Here is a 16,382-nt window from a genome sequence, read left to right on the forward strand (position 1 = left end):
TAGTCTGCTATTACAGTAATATCTCAAAAAATACAGAGAAATGTAACTTGGGAGAGTTTGTGATCATTTTCTTTCTCTCTCGTTATACTTGTTAGTGGTCACTTTTGGGTTGCTATAATAATGACTATGCTATGCTAATGACTTTAGGGCAAAATAAAAATTAKAAGACAAAGCTACAAAAAAGGAACTGATTTTTTAATCTTTCCTTGACCCCTTTTTGCTGTGCTTGCACACTTAGACTCCACAAAGGAACTTGATTAGAACTTGCCTTTTCTGGCAGCCACSCTGTGCAGCAGGAGGCTGGACTTCATGGCACAACTGCTGCCCCAAGGAGTTACRCCCAAGGGGATGGTGGCTTGAACTAAGTCAGGATCTGTGAGACAGCTGCATTGTTTTAGGATGCAGAACCAGAGGCTGTGGAGGYGGTGGAGTCTTGCAGAAGATGTGGTGCTAGGGGAAGGTGCTGTCCCTGCATCAATCCGTGCTAAGTAAATACAGTGGTTTCTGCTGAAAGGATTTGTGCAACCATTCCCCAGTCTGGTTTAGTATGCTTGACTTGGGTAYACTGAATATTTTAGGCTGATTGGGACTATTAGAATCACTTATTTTTGATGGAAATYGATTCAAACCTCAAGATGTAAAAATTGGAGGCCTACGTGAATATGGGAAAGCTCTTGGTGCTTTCCAGAGCTACCTGTTTGCTGAGCCTCCACACAGGAAGACAAAGCAATGATTGTTTAKCGTGTGGACTGCCATGGAAAAGCCCCCAAGTGGGGATGGTGGCTGTTAGTAAGAACCCTCCATCTACTTGTATAAGCTCCATCCTTCATTTGTAATGAAGCACTTCATGAACAGCATGGTGGGGACAGGAATCATCATCTGCCAGAGCTGGTCAGAAGGGAGCAGCTGAATTCAATTCCCTCTTTCATACCTCACCTGGATGCTGGAGGRGACATTGGTAAGGGCCTGAACTGCACTGATGACCATGTAGCTAGAGGGCTGTACATGAAAACTCCGCTTTTGTCTTCGTGAACATGAGCAGAATCTCTCCTAGGTTGTGCTAAGCTTTATTAATAATCATCAAAATCTGAAGTGAACGAAAAAGGAACAGGTTTTCTAATTTTGTAAGGCAGAAAGCAAGGGAAAAYAATTGCAAATAAAAAAGAAAACCCAGAAACTGCTGCCACACTCAGCAYACTTGGATCTTTTTATTTTCACTCAGTCTTAGTTCTACTCAGGTCTGAAGTGTGGCACAGTAGGAAGCTCAGAATGCAACTGAGTATTGCCTAACAGTAATGAGACTTAGCTACAGCATCTCTTGTTAAATCTTGTTAATTGGGACAAGACAGCCTGGTTGCACATCACTGTGTTGAGATTTAGAAACAATCTATGGTAGTTACAGTAAAGAGGAACAGCAAGACRCCAATAGCTGTAATTTTTTTAATTGAAAAAGAAGAGAACACGCACGTGTCCTTTAGACTCCATAGTAGAGGAAGGATTTGTTGTAGCCTTTTGGGTTTCAAAGTACTCATGCATTCCTGTAAATCAGTGTTTCCCAAACTTGTGAAGGCATGGCCTCTCTTTTTGTATCATCTGTATTGGCAGCAGCTCAGTTTCTCTGGGGGAGGGAAATCAGAAGGCTTTGTAATTACTGGCTACAAATGTTTATGGACAGTGAGCTATGTCCAGCAATTAAAGGTATTTTAGCTGTTCCCTTCCTAATACAAACACTTCCAGACAATAATTACAGTCTGCTTTTCACTTTTCTGTCCTTCAGGAGGATTCCCTTCTGCCCTTTTGCAACTCTTTARGGTACTGTTGCTTAGAATTTGAGAAGCGCTGCTGTAAACCAAACAGGAGCACAAGAAAATACCTAATTTATGCGAAGCTGCTTTGCAAATAAGGTGCGCCATATGCTTTGAAGACTTTCCATGCACTGGATACTTCCTTTTSTTATACTTGACTTTTGTTAATCAGTGTAGCATGGCTTGTTCACACAGTATTTTAGTATGGCTGCATGCGGTATATCAGTCTGAGATGCTATGTTGCTATTCAGCATTAGCACCTGCATAACATATCAAAGAAAAAKAAGAGATTTGCTGTTGGAAAAATAAAATCAGATTTAGCTACAATGTTACAGTACATTGTACTGTCCTTTTTATGTATTCATTTCTTCTGCTCTTAGTTGCTTTTTGCTCTATGTTATATACCAAATTTCAATTAGTTTGCATGCAATCAGCTGTTTAGTTATGGCAGGAAAGAGATGTTGTGTGCTTTTCACTGAGTTGGATTAGTATTTCCTACTGTATTTGTTTGTGATTCTAACTATTCCAGGGGAAGGAACATTAAATAGGTTGTATTCATTGTTCTAGGATTTACAAGAACCTGAGATGAAGTGGCACTGTGTTTTTTAGGATATCTTCCAACCTTACCCATGCCAAGGCCATTAGCTGAAGAACATCTGCTCTGTAATATTCTTGTGTAGAAGTTAGAAAAATAAACATTTGGAGGTTGCTTATTACATTTGAAAGAACCTAAACCCATGTGCAGCTTCCTGACCTAACTCTGTCTGTATTTAATGCTAAGAAGCGTGTGGCCCTTGTGCTGGGAATGCTCCCTTACTGCTCCTCAGACAGACTCTGCTGAGAAGCAGTGTCTTCCAGGGCCATATCTTCTTGGCTGGCCCGTCTGCACTCCAGGCTCCGACTCATGAATATGGCATGGGCTGGACCCGCCTCCCGCTGTGGTCTCGGTTCCATAGCATCTGTTGCTTCACAGGTCTCAGCAAGTTGCTGAAAAGTAAGAAAGAAAAAGTCAACTAGTTTAGGAAATTTCTGAGTAACACTTCAGCTGTTTTTTGAAGTGACAGGTGAAAAAAGTTCAAAAATTTGATGTAGGGATGTCATTCTGTGAAACTCCATGGGATTCTTAACATGCATTATTCACAAGGGAGTTCTGAAGAGGTACTTGTCACACTTTGTGTAACGCATAAATTTGGAAGGAAAAGCAGACCAGGAGCTGGARGTTTAGTACCACAGATGTACATGTATAGAGAGCTGTAAAAGAATTTGGATTGAAAAGGACTTCTGGAGGTCATCCAGTCCAAACTGCTACTTCAAGCAGGGCTGACTTCTAAGGTGTTAAACTGGGTTGCTCAGGAGYTTGCTTTATGCACCAAATTTTTAATCCAACTTAGAAAGAAACCTTTTCATCAAAACTGGAATGCAATTATCAGTCTGAAAACGTTAAGCACAGTGCCACCCCACTGTAAGGAATCCATTCAGATAAAAGCATTCCACAACTGTGCTGTGTGAACGTTGAAATGGAGCGTGTCCTCTTTACCGCTTTCAATCAAATGGACACCTGGACTCCGAACAGTCTCTTTGGCCAGGATTCACCTCATCTAAATTTAACCATGTGGCCTTGCTGTGTCATTTAGGCTACCAATGGGTAGCCTACAAGCCTCCCAGGGGAAAATTTCCTCCTAATAGCTGCAAGGATGAAGTGGATTGGCCTTTCCAGTGAATACAGAAGCCTCACCAACAACCTACTGAGACATCCTGCCCAAAGTTTAGATGGCTTAAAACTACACAAGGTGAATCCTACCATTAGTACTTAGTATTGCAGACTTGCTGAGTTCTTGCAAATTGGGCCATAAACTCCTGAGAGTTGGAATTGTGCCTTGTCATTGGATATATTCAGCTGTATGTATGTAGAAATATTAATACTTGTTACACTAAYAAAGCAGGATTGGATCCAGATGAGTAACATTCAGTCAACTCCTGAAGTTCATGGCAAAACTCTAGGGAACTGTACCACACATGGTATTTCTGGGTTGAGAGCAAAATACACACAGGCTAAGGAGCTTTTCTCACTTGAGGTTTGGAGAATTCTTTGGAAACTAGGGAAGTTTTACACAGGTTTACAAGTTTTACAAGTTCAGAAGGACAGTAACAGAAAAATGCTTGGGAAAAAATGCTTTCCCCGTATCCACAGTCTTCCCCTGCTGCCAGTTTGGTTTCCTATTTTGATAGGCCAAATGCAAAAGTCTGTTWAATTATGTTGTCTAATTGCAGTCACCCTTCATCTCTAGTGCATCTTCGCATGTTTCTGCTTTCTGGTGCTGAGGTCAATTGTCAAAGTTCAGGACAGTAATGGATGGCAACCAAAGTTAAATAAATACACTTAAGTAAACAATACAACTAACTCTACAATGTGAATTGAATTTTTCAGGGAAGACAGGAATAAAACTGTGCATGTATTGGGAAGAAGGCTGGCAGTTCTTTGTGTGTACTGTTTTGCTGTTAGAGAATTCCTAATCACAGGGCACGCTAGTTTCCTTTGGTAAATGTTTCAAGCAGGATTCCTTTGACTAACTTTCAGCAACAACTTTCACGCCCTGGATTGAATTTCTGGTCAGAGGGACAGAACAAGTGCATTATTCAGGGGAAACTGTTATTCTATCTAGAGATAAATTAATTTAAGTCCTGCATAAGCAGGCAAGGAAGGAGCTATTTAGTCTGCTTATGATGGTACTCATCACCTGGGCTGCAGAAAATGGAGACATAAGTCTCTGGTTTGAGTTGAAAGGAAGAGCAGTTTTGCCCCAGCTTGCAATTTCAGGTGTGTGTAACAACACTTACTTACAAACACTCTCACACGCACCAATATCAAACAATCTCACTGTGATGCAGCAAACTCCAAAACAAATACCAAAATGACAACATTGTTCTGGAAAAAACTGTTTTCTGACCACTGAGTAGGAAGAAACCCAGTGTTGGTCAGGACAGGTAAGAACGAGACAGGAGAGCAGTACAGGAGCTTACACTCAGTGCTGCTGGTTTAGCTTCAGCCTTACCCGAGCTGCCTGAGTTGCTGCTCTGGCAGATGGCCCCATGGCAATGTTCATACTGCTGGATGACTGCGTGTCACTGGTGTTGCCTCCATCTGCAGCTGAGAGCCCAGAAATCACCAAAGCACTTGAAAAACTTCTCTTGCCAAACAGCAGGCTGAGAGTTGAGCTGGTGGAGGAGGCCAGGCTGGACCTGAGCATTGCTGCAGCCCGGTCCTGCACAGTCAGCTGGCCAGCGACAGGAACAGCAGGGGACTGGGAAAACACAGATGTTGCCGAGTTGTGGAATGACAGCTGACTACTAGAAAGCCTTTGGGCAATTTCGTGGGCAGATGTAGATGTTTGGATGAAAGGCTGGCGGCCTTCTGCAATTGGTCCAGAGTGACTTGAAGCAGGGGGCCTTTGGTTCAAAGCAGTGTGTGCCTGGACAGACTGACTCCTGGGTTTCCTCCTGCCTTCAAAAGAAAAATTAATATATTTAAGTAAGTGGCATTCTGATGAACTCCATGCTATTGACAGTGTCCCATATGTACATATTACTGTTGGCATGTTACCACTGAATTTATTAGCATAAGAATTCCAAGAATAGCAAAAGTAACAAACTCCTAAASCTATGAATCTTTCTGTGTTTTCCACTACAGGTGTTCTGAGTTTTGGTCAGAATAGCTCTAGAGGTTGTGCAGTGAGTCAAAAGACGGGAAATGAGAAGAGACCCCAAGAAAAGTGCTCTAATTCCAGGCTCACACTGGTCTGCTATGTACAGTGTAAGCAGCCCAGTGAATGATTGAGCATAGTGTTGCTGTAACTCTGCTCCCCTTTGACAACCACACTAATGGAATGTTGAATACCCACCTTAAATAGCCACCTGTAAATGGCTTGGTATAATTAAATGCAACAMTACAACTAAAAACCTCTAAGTTAAAACAATGGCACATTTAAAAGAACTATTCCTGCATATGGGGAGAGAAAATTCAATCGAGTGGAAGAATATAGCATTCAGGCCACGAGATAGTTTTAAAGACTAACAGTAAACTCTGAGTTCCAAGAGAGGTATTTACAGTACATCACAGACTTTAAAAGATGTGAATGCTTTTAGGTAGGGTWCACTACTGGAGGTCTGAATGAGACCCACTTAAGGCTCTTGTCCCATTCTGTGAAGCATCTCAACACAGCCACTACTGGATACAGAGAGTATCAGATAAGCTATTCTGACATGCCTAGACAAATGCTGTACATATGCAYCCCTGATACAACTTTTATATGAACACCTTCTGTCATTCAAGCAAACAATTTCTGTATTTCTTGTTCTTGCATGTTTAAGTAGCCATGGAATGAAAAATAAATCATAAAATACTGGTCAGTGAGGCAACCAGAGACCTGCTTGTACCCAGGCATTCTGCAAATGGCTGGCCATGGGCTGGTATGGGCCACAGGTGCCAGCAGAGTTCACTGYTTCATAGACAGCCTCTAACCCAGCCTTACCCAGCAAATACCCAGTCACACGAGTGCCTGCCTGGCTTTTTTTTTGCTCTCCAGGAAACTCCAAACATGAACACAAGCTGGCATTTTGGTTTCCTAGCTATAGCTATGGGGTGGGGAGTTGATGCCAGAAAATCTGTCGAGAGCCATCAACACAGAGACAAGTTTTTCTGGCAGGCATTTCCAGGCTGTTGGTAATTTTTTTTTTTTTTTTGCTTTGGTTTTCCCCAATACCCGAACTCCTCCAAATACGGAAATTTTCTGGCATAAGGAAATACAAATCTCACTCTATCTTCTAAAAACATGACTGCTGAATTCATGCAGGTTCCAGCAATGCAGAATTTTACATCGAAGCCATTTACGTTACATAGCTGAAACATGCTGTTTTGCATCTATAGACCTGCTTTTCAGAGGCYGGTGTCATTATCCCCATTTTTCAAATGCTGAAGCAAAAAGAATTTAGGTAACTTGGCACAGAGTCAGATGAGCAAAGCTGGGCTGCAACCTAACTGGAGCTCACTAAAACCTACTTTGTTTGGCAAGTATTGGATACTTTCACACCTCATTTACAATGTATCTTTAGCTCTACTTTTATACGCCAAACAATAAAAAAATAATTTTCCTAAGTAATAAGAGCCCCAAGATCTCTGCTTGAGAATGATGGGACAGACACATATGGCTCTTGGAAATGCCTGGACAATGCTCTCAGGCACAGTATGTGTTTCTTGGGGTGATCCTTGCAGAGCCAGGAGTTGGACTCAGGATATTCTATGATTCCATGGCCCCTGTGTGCCAGGGGCCAGTGTCCCCTGTCCTTCAGTGGTGATCAGTAAGGAGGGCACGTGCTGTGATGGGATCAGGCCTGGCTGCGACGGCTGTGGCTGTGTGCACGTCTGGCCTCCACAGGGATTAAGGTTTTCAAACCCTGGGGTTCGTTTTGCTTAAGTGCTTTGGTTTCTACATCTGATGGTTATTTCAAAATGTTACCTTTTTTAAATAAAAAGAACGGACTGGAATTAAGAACAGAGGGGCTGTGGTGCGTTAGTTTGTGCAGGGGCTAACGTGGCCAAACATCTGTTTGTGATTTAAATTGCGAAGCTGACCCCTGTCCAGAAATATTCTATATTCATCCCAAATGCAGTGGTTAGAGCACTGGGCAGGAGACCACCCACATATACACAAAAATAACTCTGTCCCTGAAAACATTTAGAAAAACAAAGGCTTTCTATAAACTGCATCATGAAATAAGGACACTTTGGGGGAGAACCCCCCAAGTTTCCAATGCTCCTGATTTTGGTTGCACATTTATATAGGGCTTTCATTGCATTTTGCAGATTTAGTGGTACCAGGCTGCAAAACCAAATATGAAATACGAAAAAATTAAATGCATCTGATGCACATATTATGAGTCTAGAAGGCATTTATGTGATTCTCTAGTCTGCTGCCCTATATAGCATGGGCCACAGAACTTCCCGTAATTAATTCCTGTGTGGTTTTATTAATTGCTACTGTGATTTTAAAAAATGCATACAGAATGTCCAGTCATGGAAAATCCACCTTAACCCTTAGTCTCCTGTTTCACTATTTATTTACTTTCTCAATATTAAAAATGTGCTCTTGATTTCAAATCTGAACTTCTTTAGCTTTGTTTTACATCCAAGTCTGCTCAAATCAATAGTCTTTGGTCACCTTTCATTGCCCAGGTAAATTAAGACTGTCATCAAAGCATGTATTACAATTTCAATTGTTTGAAAGCAGTTTATCTTTCACTACAGGCCATATTTCCCAGAACTTTGATAATTTTTTGGCTCTTCTTTGAAGTGCGTCCAAACCAAAAATGTCCTTCTTAAATTAGGGCACTGGGACTGTGCAGGGCAACAATATTCTGATTTTTAACAACAGGCATTGCATGAATTCTTTTTCAGTGCTCTGATAYTGCCTTAGTGTCCTGATGCTTACTGGAGATCCAACAGAGCTTGCTTTTTAACCAGCTCTCTTAAAAACCTTCTTGAATGAGTCATTTGGCTTTGCTCAATTAAGCATATAGCTTTGATAGSCACTCTTTCATGTTCTTTGTAGCTGTTAGGATGGAAGGAGCTGTTTCATGATCAGATCACAGAAATAGATTATCTGCATTTTTTCCCAATATAAACCAGATATTTATAGGTCATTTGTAGATATTGCATATTGGCAACTCTGCCTTTCTATACAGATCAAGACCACTGCTAGGATTTCTTTTTCTTCTTAATATCTTTAAATATAAACAGCCACAAGCCCACTTTCATCTTTTTGTCTCTAACGGCCCTAGCCAAAAACTTGTTTCATTCTCTACTAACAGTATTTTTATTCACAGCAGTGAATATGGATTTCCATTTGCTATTTTCCATTTCCTTGCATTTGTTGTGCATGTCTTCATTTTACCAAAAGCCAGGTTGCTTTTCTTATCTAAGTGTGACTTTCTTTCTTGATTATCATTTTCTGGGCAACCACTCAATATGTTCTTTTAAACAACTCACAATTAACTTATTGTATGGTATGCTTAGGATCATTATTTCACAATTAAGTTTGCTACTTGATTGCTGTTGTGTCAAGTTATGAGTATGCACATGGGGATYCCTCTAACACTAGACTCAATTAAAAGCAGCAATTATTTTATTCTTSCAATATGATTTGTATTCAGGGCAAGGTTTCTTCCAATCCTGCCCATTATCTTTAATGATAGGTCAAAATGATCTAACAGGAAGCAAACAAGTGTCATACCCCTCAAGTTCTCTGCTTTAATTTATGTAGTAATACCACAAACTTGTTGAAAAGTAGAATTAATGTGCAGCACTTTGTWCTTGGTCTTGTTAAACTGAATGAGATTCCTATGGGCCCACTTCTCAAGCTTGTCCAGGTGCCTCTGGATGGCATCCCATCCTCCAGGTGTGTCAACTGCACCCCTCAGCTTGGTGTCATCTGCAAATTTGCTGAGGGTGCACTTGATCACTTAGTCTRTGTCATTAATGAAGATAWTAAATAACACTGGTCCCAGTATGGGCCCCTGAGGGACACCACTTGTCACTGATGGCCATCAGGATCCTGAGCCATTGACCGCTGCCCTCTGGATGTGACTGTCCAAMCAATTCTTTACCTTATCCTTATTATTTAACATACCYTTYYAATGTAAAGGCCACTAGTTCTACMCTGTGAATACATCTGAARCACTTTTGAATCCATAATTTGAGAWGGGCTCAGCTGTTAGTTGACAGAATGACTGGCAACATTTAATTTTCTTTTGGTAACTGCTGTATAGACATCAGAAGCTATTTTTCATTTGTTTGTTTTCCACATGTGCTGATAAGCAGCCAAACCAAATCCTCAAATAAACTGTCATGGTCTTTCCAAGATAATTAAGAYTTTTGCATACTTTCATTCTGCTGTTCCCAGCCAACAATAAGCAGAGATTCACTGTGGTACAGGCTCCCTGCATTGCACATGTATACTTCCTCCCACCTGCTTTTCTCATTCTGGCATTCTAAGTGGCACCTCCTAGGCCAAAAATTTCCCATAATGGATTTTGACAGTGGAACCTYTGGGGAATCACTTTTGTGTCATACCCTCCCAGTAAATACCTGGAACAGTATCAGGAAGCCCTCACACGTTCTTGGCCATTACAAGAGACAAAATGTACCCTTCTGTCTAAAATCAGTTTTCCACTGGATTTGAGGGCTCCCCAAAACCATCTACCTATGTGACATCCCCCAGGAGAAGACTCCAGAGTTGGCCAAGCAAATTGTGCACATACCTGTCCGCTGGTGGACCTCTTGAGACGAAGCTTGCAGCTGAGGTGTTCCATCCCTGGTGGGCTGTGAGCTGCTGCTCTGGCTTGAATTCCCTGTGGAACTGTTGCTGGACGCAGAGCCCCCTCCACTGTCCACCTCTTCGCCCCTCTCGTGGTGAGCTGCTGCATGGCAGTCCTTCCGCATTCTGTTTGCAGGAACACACACAGCGTCAGCCACTTCTTGTGCATGGAAGTTTGTGTCACCAGCATTGGGTGCCCTCACAGAGTGTTCTCCCTCACACCACTGCAGGTCTTCTGACATTTTATGAGATGGCAAAGGTGATGGTGTGATAAGCTTACTTGGRACAAAATCATTTACAACATAAACCAAATCTTTCCTTCTCTGCGCTTAGTGGCTTTGGCACCCTGCAATACCTTAGGGAGCTTTATCAAATGTTAAAGTGATCTCAAGATTAACTTCTGCATGAGRTAACCAAGGCAAGGAGGCAAGGGACTTGCTGCATGAAAGGTGTATGCAGGAACAAGAGATGCAATGTCAGGTACTGATCACACATATCCCCAGGGGAAGTCAGGCAGTTTTGGTGACTAGCAAGCACATTTTTAGATGTGTTTTGGTCAAGAGCAGTAACTTGGGGATGAATATATAACTGCCAAAGCTTTAGAGCCTAACTCACCATAACTCACTAGCACATTTACTCCTGTTCTGACATGTCAGAGTTAGAGAAAACATACCCTTATTTGCATGGAATAAGCAGTAATATTCAATGGAATGAGGGAAGTGTCTTTAGTGCTCTGTGCTTTGAATGAATCTTGTTTAACATGTAGAACGTTCTGTCATGAAYGAGTTAATGAATTTTATTTCTTCTCTGTCTGCAGGTCTATTTTGTTATATTCTGATTTATTTGCACTTAATTTTTTTACTCATAGATAACAATACAGAAATACTCTCTTTTAACAGAAAATACAGTGAAACCGAAACTGCAGGGTCTTTTACCAGCACAAGCAAAATTTAGCACCTACCTTAACCACTTGGATTTGAACCACTTTTTAATGTTGTCCAAACTGACAGGTCCCCCCCAAATGTTCCTCAGTTGGCTGTGTGTCCCAAGGTACGAGGTGGTTAAGGGGGAAACGTACATTGGATATCCCAGTGGCTGATCGCATGAAGAATTAATTAAGTTCCGCAAGACCTGTTTATTGTTCTGGATGCTTCCTCTCTCCGGGTTACGATTGCGTAAAAAAATCAGTTCCTGCTGCTGCCCAGCCCAAAGCCCTCTGACGCACTCCTTGTTGACCTACAGGTGGATTAAAAACAAACATCATGCAAAAACATTTGCTACTCAAGAAGCAGAACTACAGGATCTAAGTAGAATGGCAGTCGCTGTGTGTGCAAACACCTCATGTCTTTGCACCAACAGCTTTTTATGAACTTCTGCAGCTGCTCTCTGGTAAAGTCTGGAATGTTATTTCAGATCCACAAACATGTGGGTGGCAAAGTGGAAGTCGACTGAAGAAAGCTCTTTTGGCCTCCAGTCCCTATTTTAATAACTGCAATCAACTTCTCCTTTTGGCCGCATAACTCAGAAATAGTGTTAGATACCACAGCCTTAAATTACTGCCATATTAGAAAGTGACCATATGTACCTTGATCACCTTGAAGCTCAGRTAGCTTTTGTGGAGCATGATAACTTTATATTCATCTGCTCCTTCATCTACCACGTGTCTCAGAGTCAGCAGCTCCTCCCGGTTGGAGAGGACGGCGCTGCGCCAGGCCGGGTCCCCTTCGTGACAAATCACAACCTTTTCTTCAAAGGATTGGATGGCTTCATACAAAACTGCTGGGTCCTCRTACTCATCTGGGCAGGTGAACTGGTCCTGGTCAAAAGGGGAAAGTGTTGAAGAGGTCAGGTATATTTGTGAAAATACATAAACTATTGACAAAAGTAAACAAAATACCAGTTTTCGAACAGTTGCCTGCTGACACCCCCAAGTGACTTGCCACTTGATAGTGTGTTTTGGGAGGTGAAACAATTCATTTTACAGTAATATAGAGAGGTACAATTTTGGTTTTATTGTAATCTCCTCTAATCTCATGACTCCATTGGACAAAGACACTTGGAGAATACCAGCTTATCTACTTTTTTTAATGAAGTGTGAAACTATGGAAGGCAGAGCTTTTGGGTAAATTGGAGAGAGATTGGAAATCACATAGGGCATTCCACAGTTCTTGTGGAAAGCCTTATTTTTATTCACAAAACTCCACCAAAAATAGCACAGACTGGGAATCCATCAGCAGATACCACAATATTGCGACTTCAGCTGTCCTGCAGCACCATGGCCAGCGATAACATCATAAAATTTTTGTGTCAAAGAATCAGATATGAATTCATAGCAGTTCAGTAATATCCAGAACAATTATAAATATAATTCATTATAAAAGCATATGATATTAAATCATAATGTGCCAGAACATGAGCAAAATCAACTCCAGGCCATACAAGTCTGACCTGAAATTAGCAGTGAAATCAGCATAATCAAGGTAGTATGCACACAAGTAAAATATGACAAGATTGTCTGTTTTCTTTTGATAAAAAATGCAGGGTCAAGCTCTGCAAAATAGTTTCAAATGGACAGCTAGTGGATACAGAAAAGAAAATCAAGTGAATGCAAAATAAATAAATACCAAACTTTTCCATCTTGGTGAGAGATATTTCTCAGAATAAGGCAACAAGTATTTAATTTCCCTCTTTTTAATTTTTTTTCCCTCTCCTTTGGACAGATGCTAAGGTTTCTTGTGTTTACCAAGATACAATAGTCAATGTTTAAAATAAATAAAATACCTACCTGATGTAGCTTCAGAGACATTCGGATTGCTGGGGCAACAACCTTATGCAATAGATCCATGTCTGCAAAAACCCACTCATCTTTTGCTGCTATCCGGAAGTCTCCTTTAAACAGGGCATGGAGCCCATAAAGAAAAGAGTCCAAGCTGTAAGAGAAAGGCACCAGTCACTGCCAGAACTGCTTCCAGTCTCCTCAAGCCAGATCTGTCAGTCACCAGCCTCATGCTGACCTGTGCACTGGCTGGTGACCCCCTGGCGCAGGGTGAGTACCTGTGGTGGGTATAAAGCAGGGGTCACATCACAAATTTTTTAAGAAAAAACATTCCTTGGGGTAGGCAGTTTTCCTTGTCATGCCCTGTAAATGACTGGCCACAAAATGAATGCAGCACCCAGAATGAAGGATGTCCTCAGGATGGGTGACTGAGTCACAGGGTGCCTCAGGGAGCAGCTTCTCTGCAGCTGTGCCAAAGAGACCAGGGCAGAGAGTGCCAGCTGCAGTCCTGCCGTAGGCAGCAGAAGCTGCAACCTTAGTTGAAAATTTATTGATCAGTCCTGATAGCATTTCTCCTTGTATGTGAAAAATAATTATTTTTWAAAAATGCTTTCAACAAATTCAGAATTYTGTCATGGCATTCAGCCCTAAATGTGAACATTAAAGCAGATATACTGAGAATACTAAATTTCAGAACTGTTCAGCAAACCAGGTGAGAGCAGGAATCAAACAAGTGTTTCCTACCAAAACCATGAGCCCTAAAGCAAATACACACTGGGTTTCTTTTCCTAATGTAAGAAACTCAATGTAAACAGTTCTGCCTGACTGTGCATGATGGTTTCCCTGGACCCGAGATTTAAACATAAGGTAAAAGCTACAAAACCAGGGAGTTGTTAGATGATGGCTGCATGAGGGCTTTGTGAAGGGAAACAACCAGCCTTCAGCTCCAATCTGTACCTTGAATTACGAGCTTCCCATGCCACTGTCACTAGTAAAATGCTTGCATCTGACTGCTGTCCYAATGCTGCTCTGAAGAAGTGATCTCAAAATAGAGGAAAACAGACCCATCTGTTAAAAACAGGCATCTCTTGCAAGCCCACAGGACATGGTTTCATCTACCTGCTAAGGTTTTACCCACTCTTAGAACAGCTGATCTTTTAGATCGCAAAGGCTCTGAGGAGAAGCTGTATAAAGATGTTAGTGGTTTTCATTACTGCTCAGCCATTCTCTAGAGAAYACATAATCTTTCCACATAATTAAGGTTTCTTAATTATTTTAGAAATGGAAAAAAATCTTTTCAATATTTTCTCTTCTCTGAGAGAGGGGGAGATTGTGAGAATTTCTAGCCAAATTCAGCTCAAAGGCATTCTAATTTTGCTCTTGGTGAGTAGCATGTTTCAGAAATTAAAATGGAAATACATATGTTGTTACCAGAAAAACAGCTGGATACTGATTTTCTCCATATAATACAAATCAGCTAATCAGTGGACCAAAGCTAGCCAGGAAGGCAGAGCTGCTCTCGCTGATGGGAACATAAGGAGTACAGGGAAGCTCTTATGAATCTTTAACTGATTTGCATTTATTAGTACTAAGTTACATATTAAAAGATGCACACTCAGATCTTCAAAACATTCAAGCACTGATTTCAGTGGGAGTTATTATGTATCTCCAAGGAGTGGGTCCTGGTCCCCACTGACTTTCAATCCACCATCTCCACAGYTCAGAAAATGATAATATACTCAAAACCTGCTTAATAGCTAAGAAAGCCCTAGAATAAGCCAGCTGGGAGGGTGGGGGGAAAATGGTGAGTGCAGCCAGTGTGGTGAAATATGTGACTATCGTCTCCTTTGAAAAGGCTAGACACCAGGAAGGCTCCTTTCACTTGCCCACCCACCAGACAACGTCAGCTACACAGCTGAGTCCTTGTCTGAAAAAAAGCCTTCTGGACCTAAATATTCTTCCCAGGATGAAATTGTAAAAGCTGCCTCGAACTCTGCATCTAATGATCATCTGTGGTATAGTTTTTCCCCACATAACACCCCTGTATTTGCTCTGAAAAGTTGGCTGGGATGAAGGGAGGAGAAGGAGGAGGAGGAGAGAGAACTGGTTTTTACATCTTGGGAGGCTCTCAGAGCCAAATCTGAACACCAGAGCAGACAGAGGGTTTGCATTCACATCAGAGTGTCTCACAGGCATCAGCACCAGCTAAACAGGCTGCTGTGAACAGCAAATGTGCTGAAGGCATGGCCAGGGCTAGGACAGCCATGCAAACTGCAGCCAAGCATCAGCATAGAGAGTGGGGTAAGCATGTACAGCTCTCCCTGAGCTTACAGGAGGCTCATCCATTTGTTATCCCTCTGCATAATAAGTTCTCGAACTTAGAGGATTTTTAAGAACAAACATCACTGCTACAAGGAGCAAAGCAGTAGTTGTGAGAGGCTGAAAGTCAATTATTTTACGTATTGTATTTTCCACCAGAGCGGTCTGGAAGAGATTGCCGCATTCATAAAATCATGGGCATCTTTTATGCTCCTGCCAGTTGTAATGAGGCTTTTAGGTACATTCTGCCTGTAATGTGACACTCTCTCCAGCCATTACTTCTGTAACATGCAGCCTCCTTAATCCTTCTAAAATACAGCTCTCGTTATTCTTCCCATTGTTATGCTCTCTCCTGAAGACACTAATGAGATTATTACGAAGCTGTAAAAGTCAACCACTTTGATCTCAGGCCTCACTCTCAACCACTTTGATCTCAGGCCTCACTCAAGGTTGTTGCTGCTTTCTTGGCCCACTTTTAACACACCTCAATTAGTAATCTGCTGTAGTTACAGGCTGGTTCAAAATATTTTAAAAAGTACTTAAGGTAAAATTACATGTCAAAGGAACAACATTAATCTGTAAGAGACATTACTATATCTGGCAACATTTCTAACCCTCTGAGCTAACAACCTGAAAAGCTGCTGTCACAACTGCAAGCTATTTTAGAGCAAGACTGGTAGGTGCGTGGGAACYGTCAGCCCCTTGAGCGTGCAGAAAAGAGAGGATTAAGTAGCACCACAAACACCAGAGGGARGGCAACAGTGCCAAAGCAAATACTCCCTCCTACTGCACTCCTTAYGCTGCTCCAGCAGCTCAGACTAAAAGCAGTTAGTGCCAGCCTGAAAACAGTATGGATGCAGATTAATGAGCTGGTGAATATCTCTATGTGTACTTTGCACACCAAAACCCATCCTCTGTCTGCAATCTGCAGRTCTTCTCCAGTGTTAACTGTAGGTTTATTTAAGGAATAAAGGAACGTGCATGTCTGTGAGCTAGTAATGACCTGAATGTCATAGTTCACCTAAAATATTTTCAGTGGTAGCCCTTCTAATTGGATATTTTAGACGATGGTGGTTGTGAGCTGAGTCAAACTTTTCTGCCCTGCTCAGCTCT

At 41.7% G+C, this 16,382-nt stretch overlaps 1 protein-coding gene across 1 annotated transcript in view; it reads right to left on the reverse strand.

Annotated features, from left to right (window-relative positions):
* Window positions 1–870: 870 nt before the first annotated feature.
* PCNX2 (pecanex 2) overlaps window positions 871–16,382 on the reverse strand; it is a 153,718-nt gene continuing 138,206 nt past the window's right edge. Inside the window, exons 29-34 of the mRNA XM_057368443.1 lie at window positions 12,960–13,104; window positions 11,760–11,990; window positions 11,136–11,410; window positions 10,119–10,300; window positions 4,859–5,307; window positions 871–2,792 (exon numbers count right to left, since the gene is read on the reverse strand). Of these exons, the coding sequence (XP_057224426.1) occupies window positions 2,619–2,792; window positions 4,859–5,307; window positions 10,119–10,300; window positions 11,136–11,410; window positions 11,760–11,990; window positions 12,960–13,104 (1,456 nt within the window). The 3' untranslated portion in view covers window positions 871–2,618. The remainder of the gene's footprint in view (window positions 2,793–4,858; window positions 5,308–10,118; window positions 10,301–11,135; window positions 11,411–11,759; window positions 11,991–12,959; window positions 13,105–16,382) is intronic.

The sequence above is a fragment of the Malurus melanocephalus genome, unplaced genomic scaffold (assembly GCF_030028575.1).
Source record: "Malurus melanocephalus ecotype Western Australia unplaced genomic scaffold, MMel_1.1 scaffold_92, whole genome shotgun sequence".
Taxonomy (NCBI): Eukaryota; Metazoa; Chordata; class Aves; order Passeriformes; family Maluridae; genus Malurus; species Malurus melanocephalus.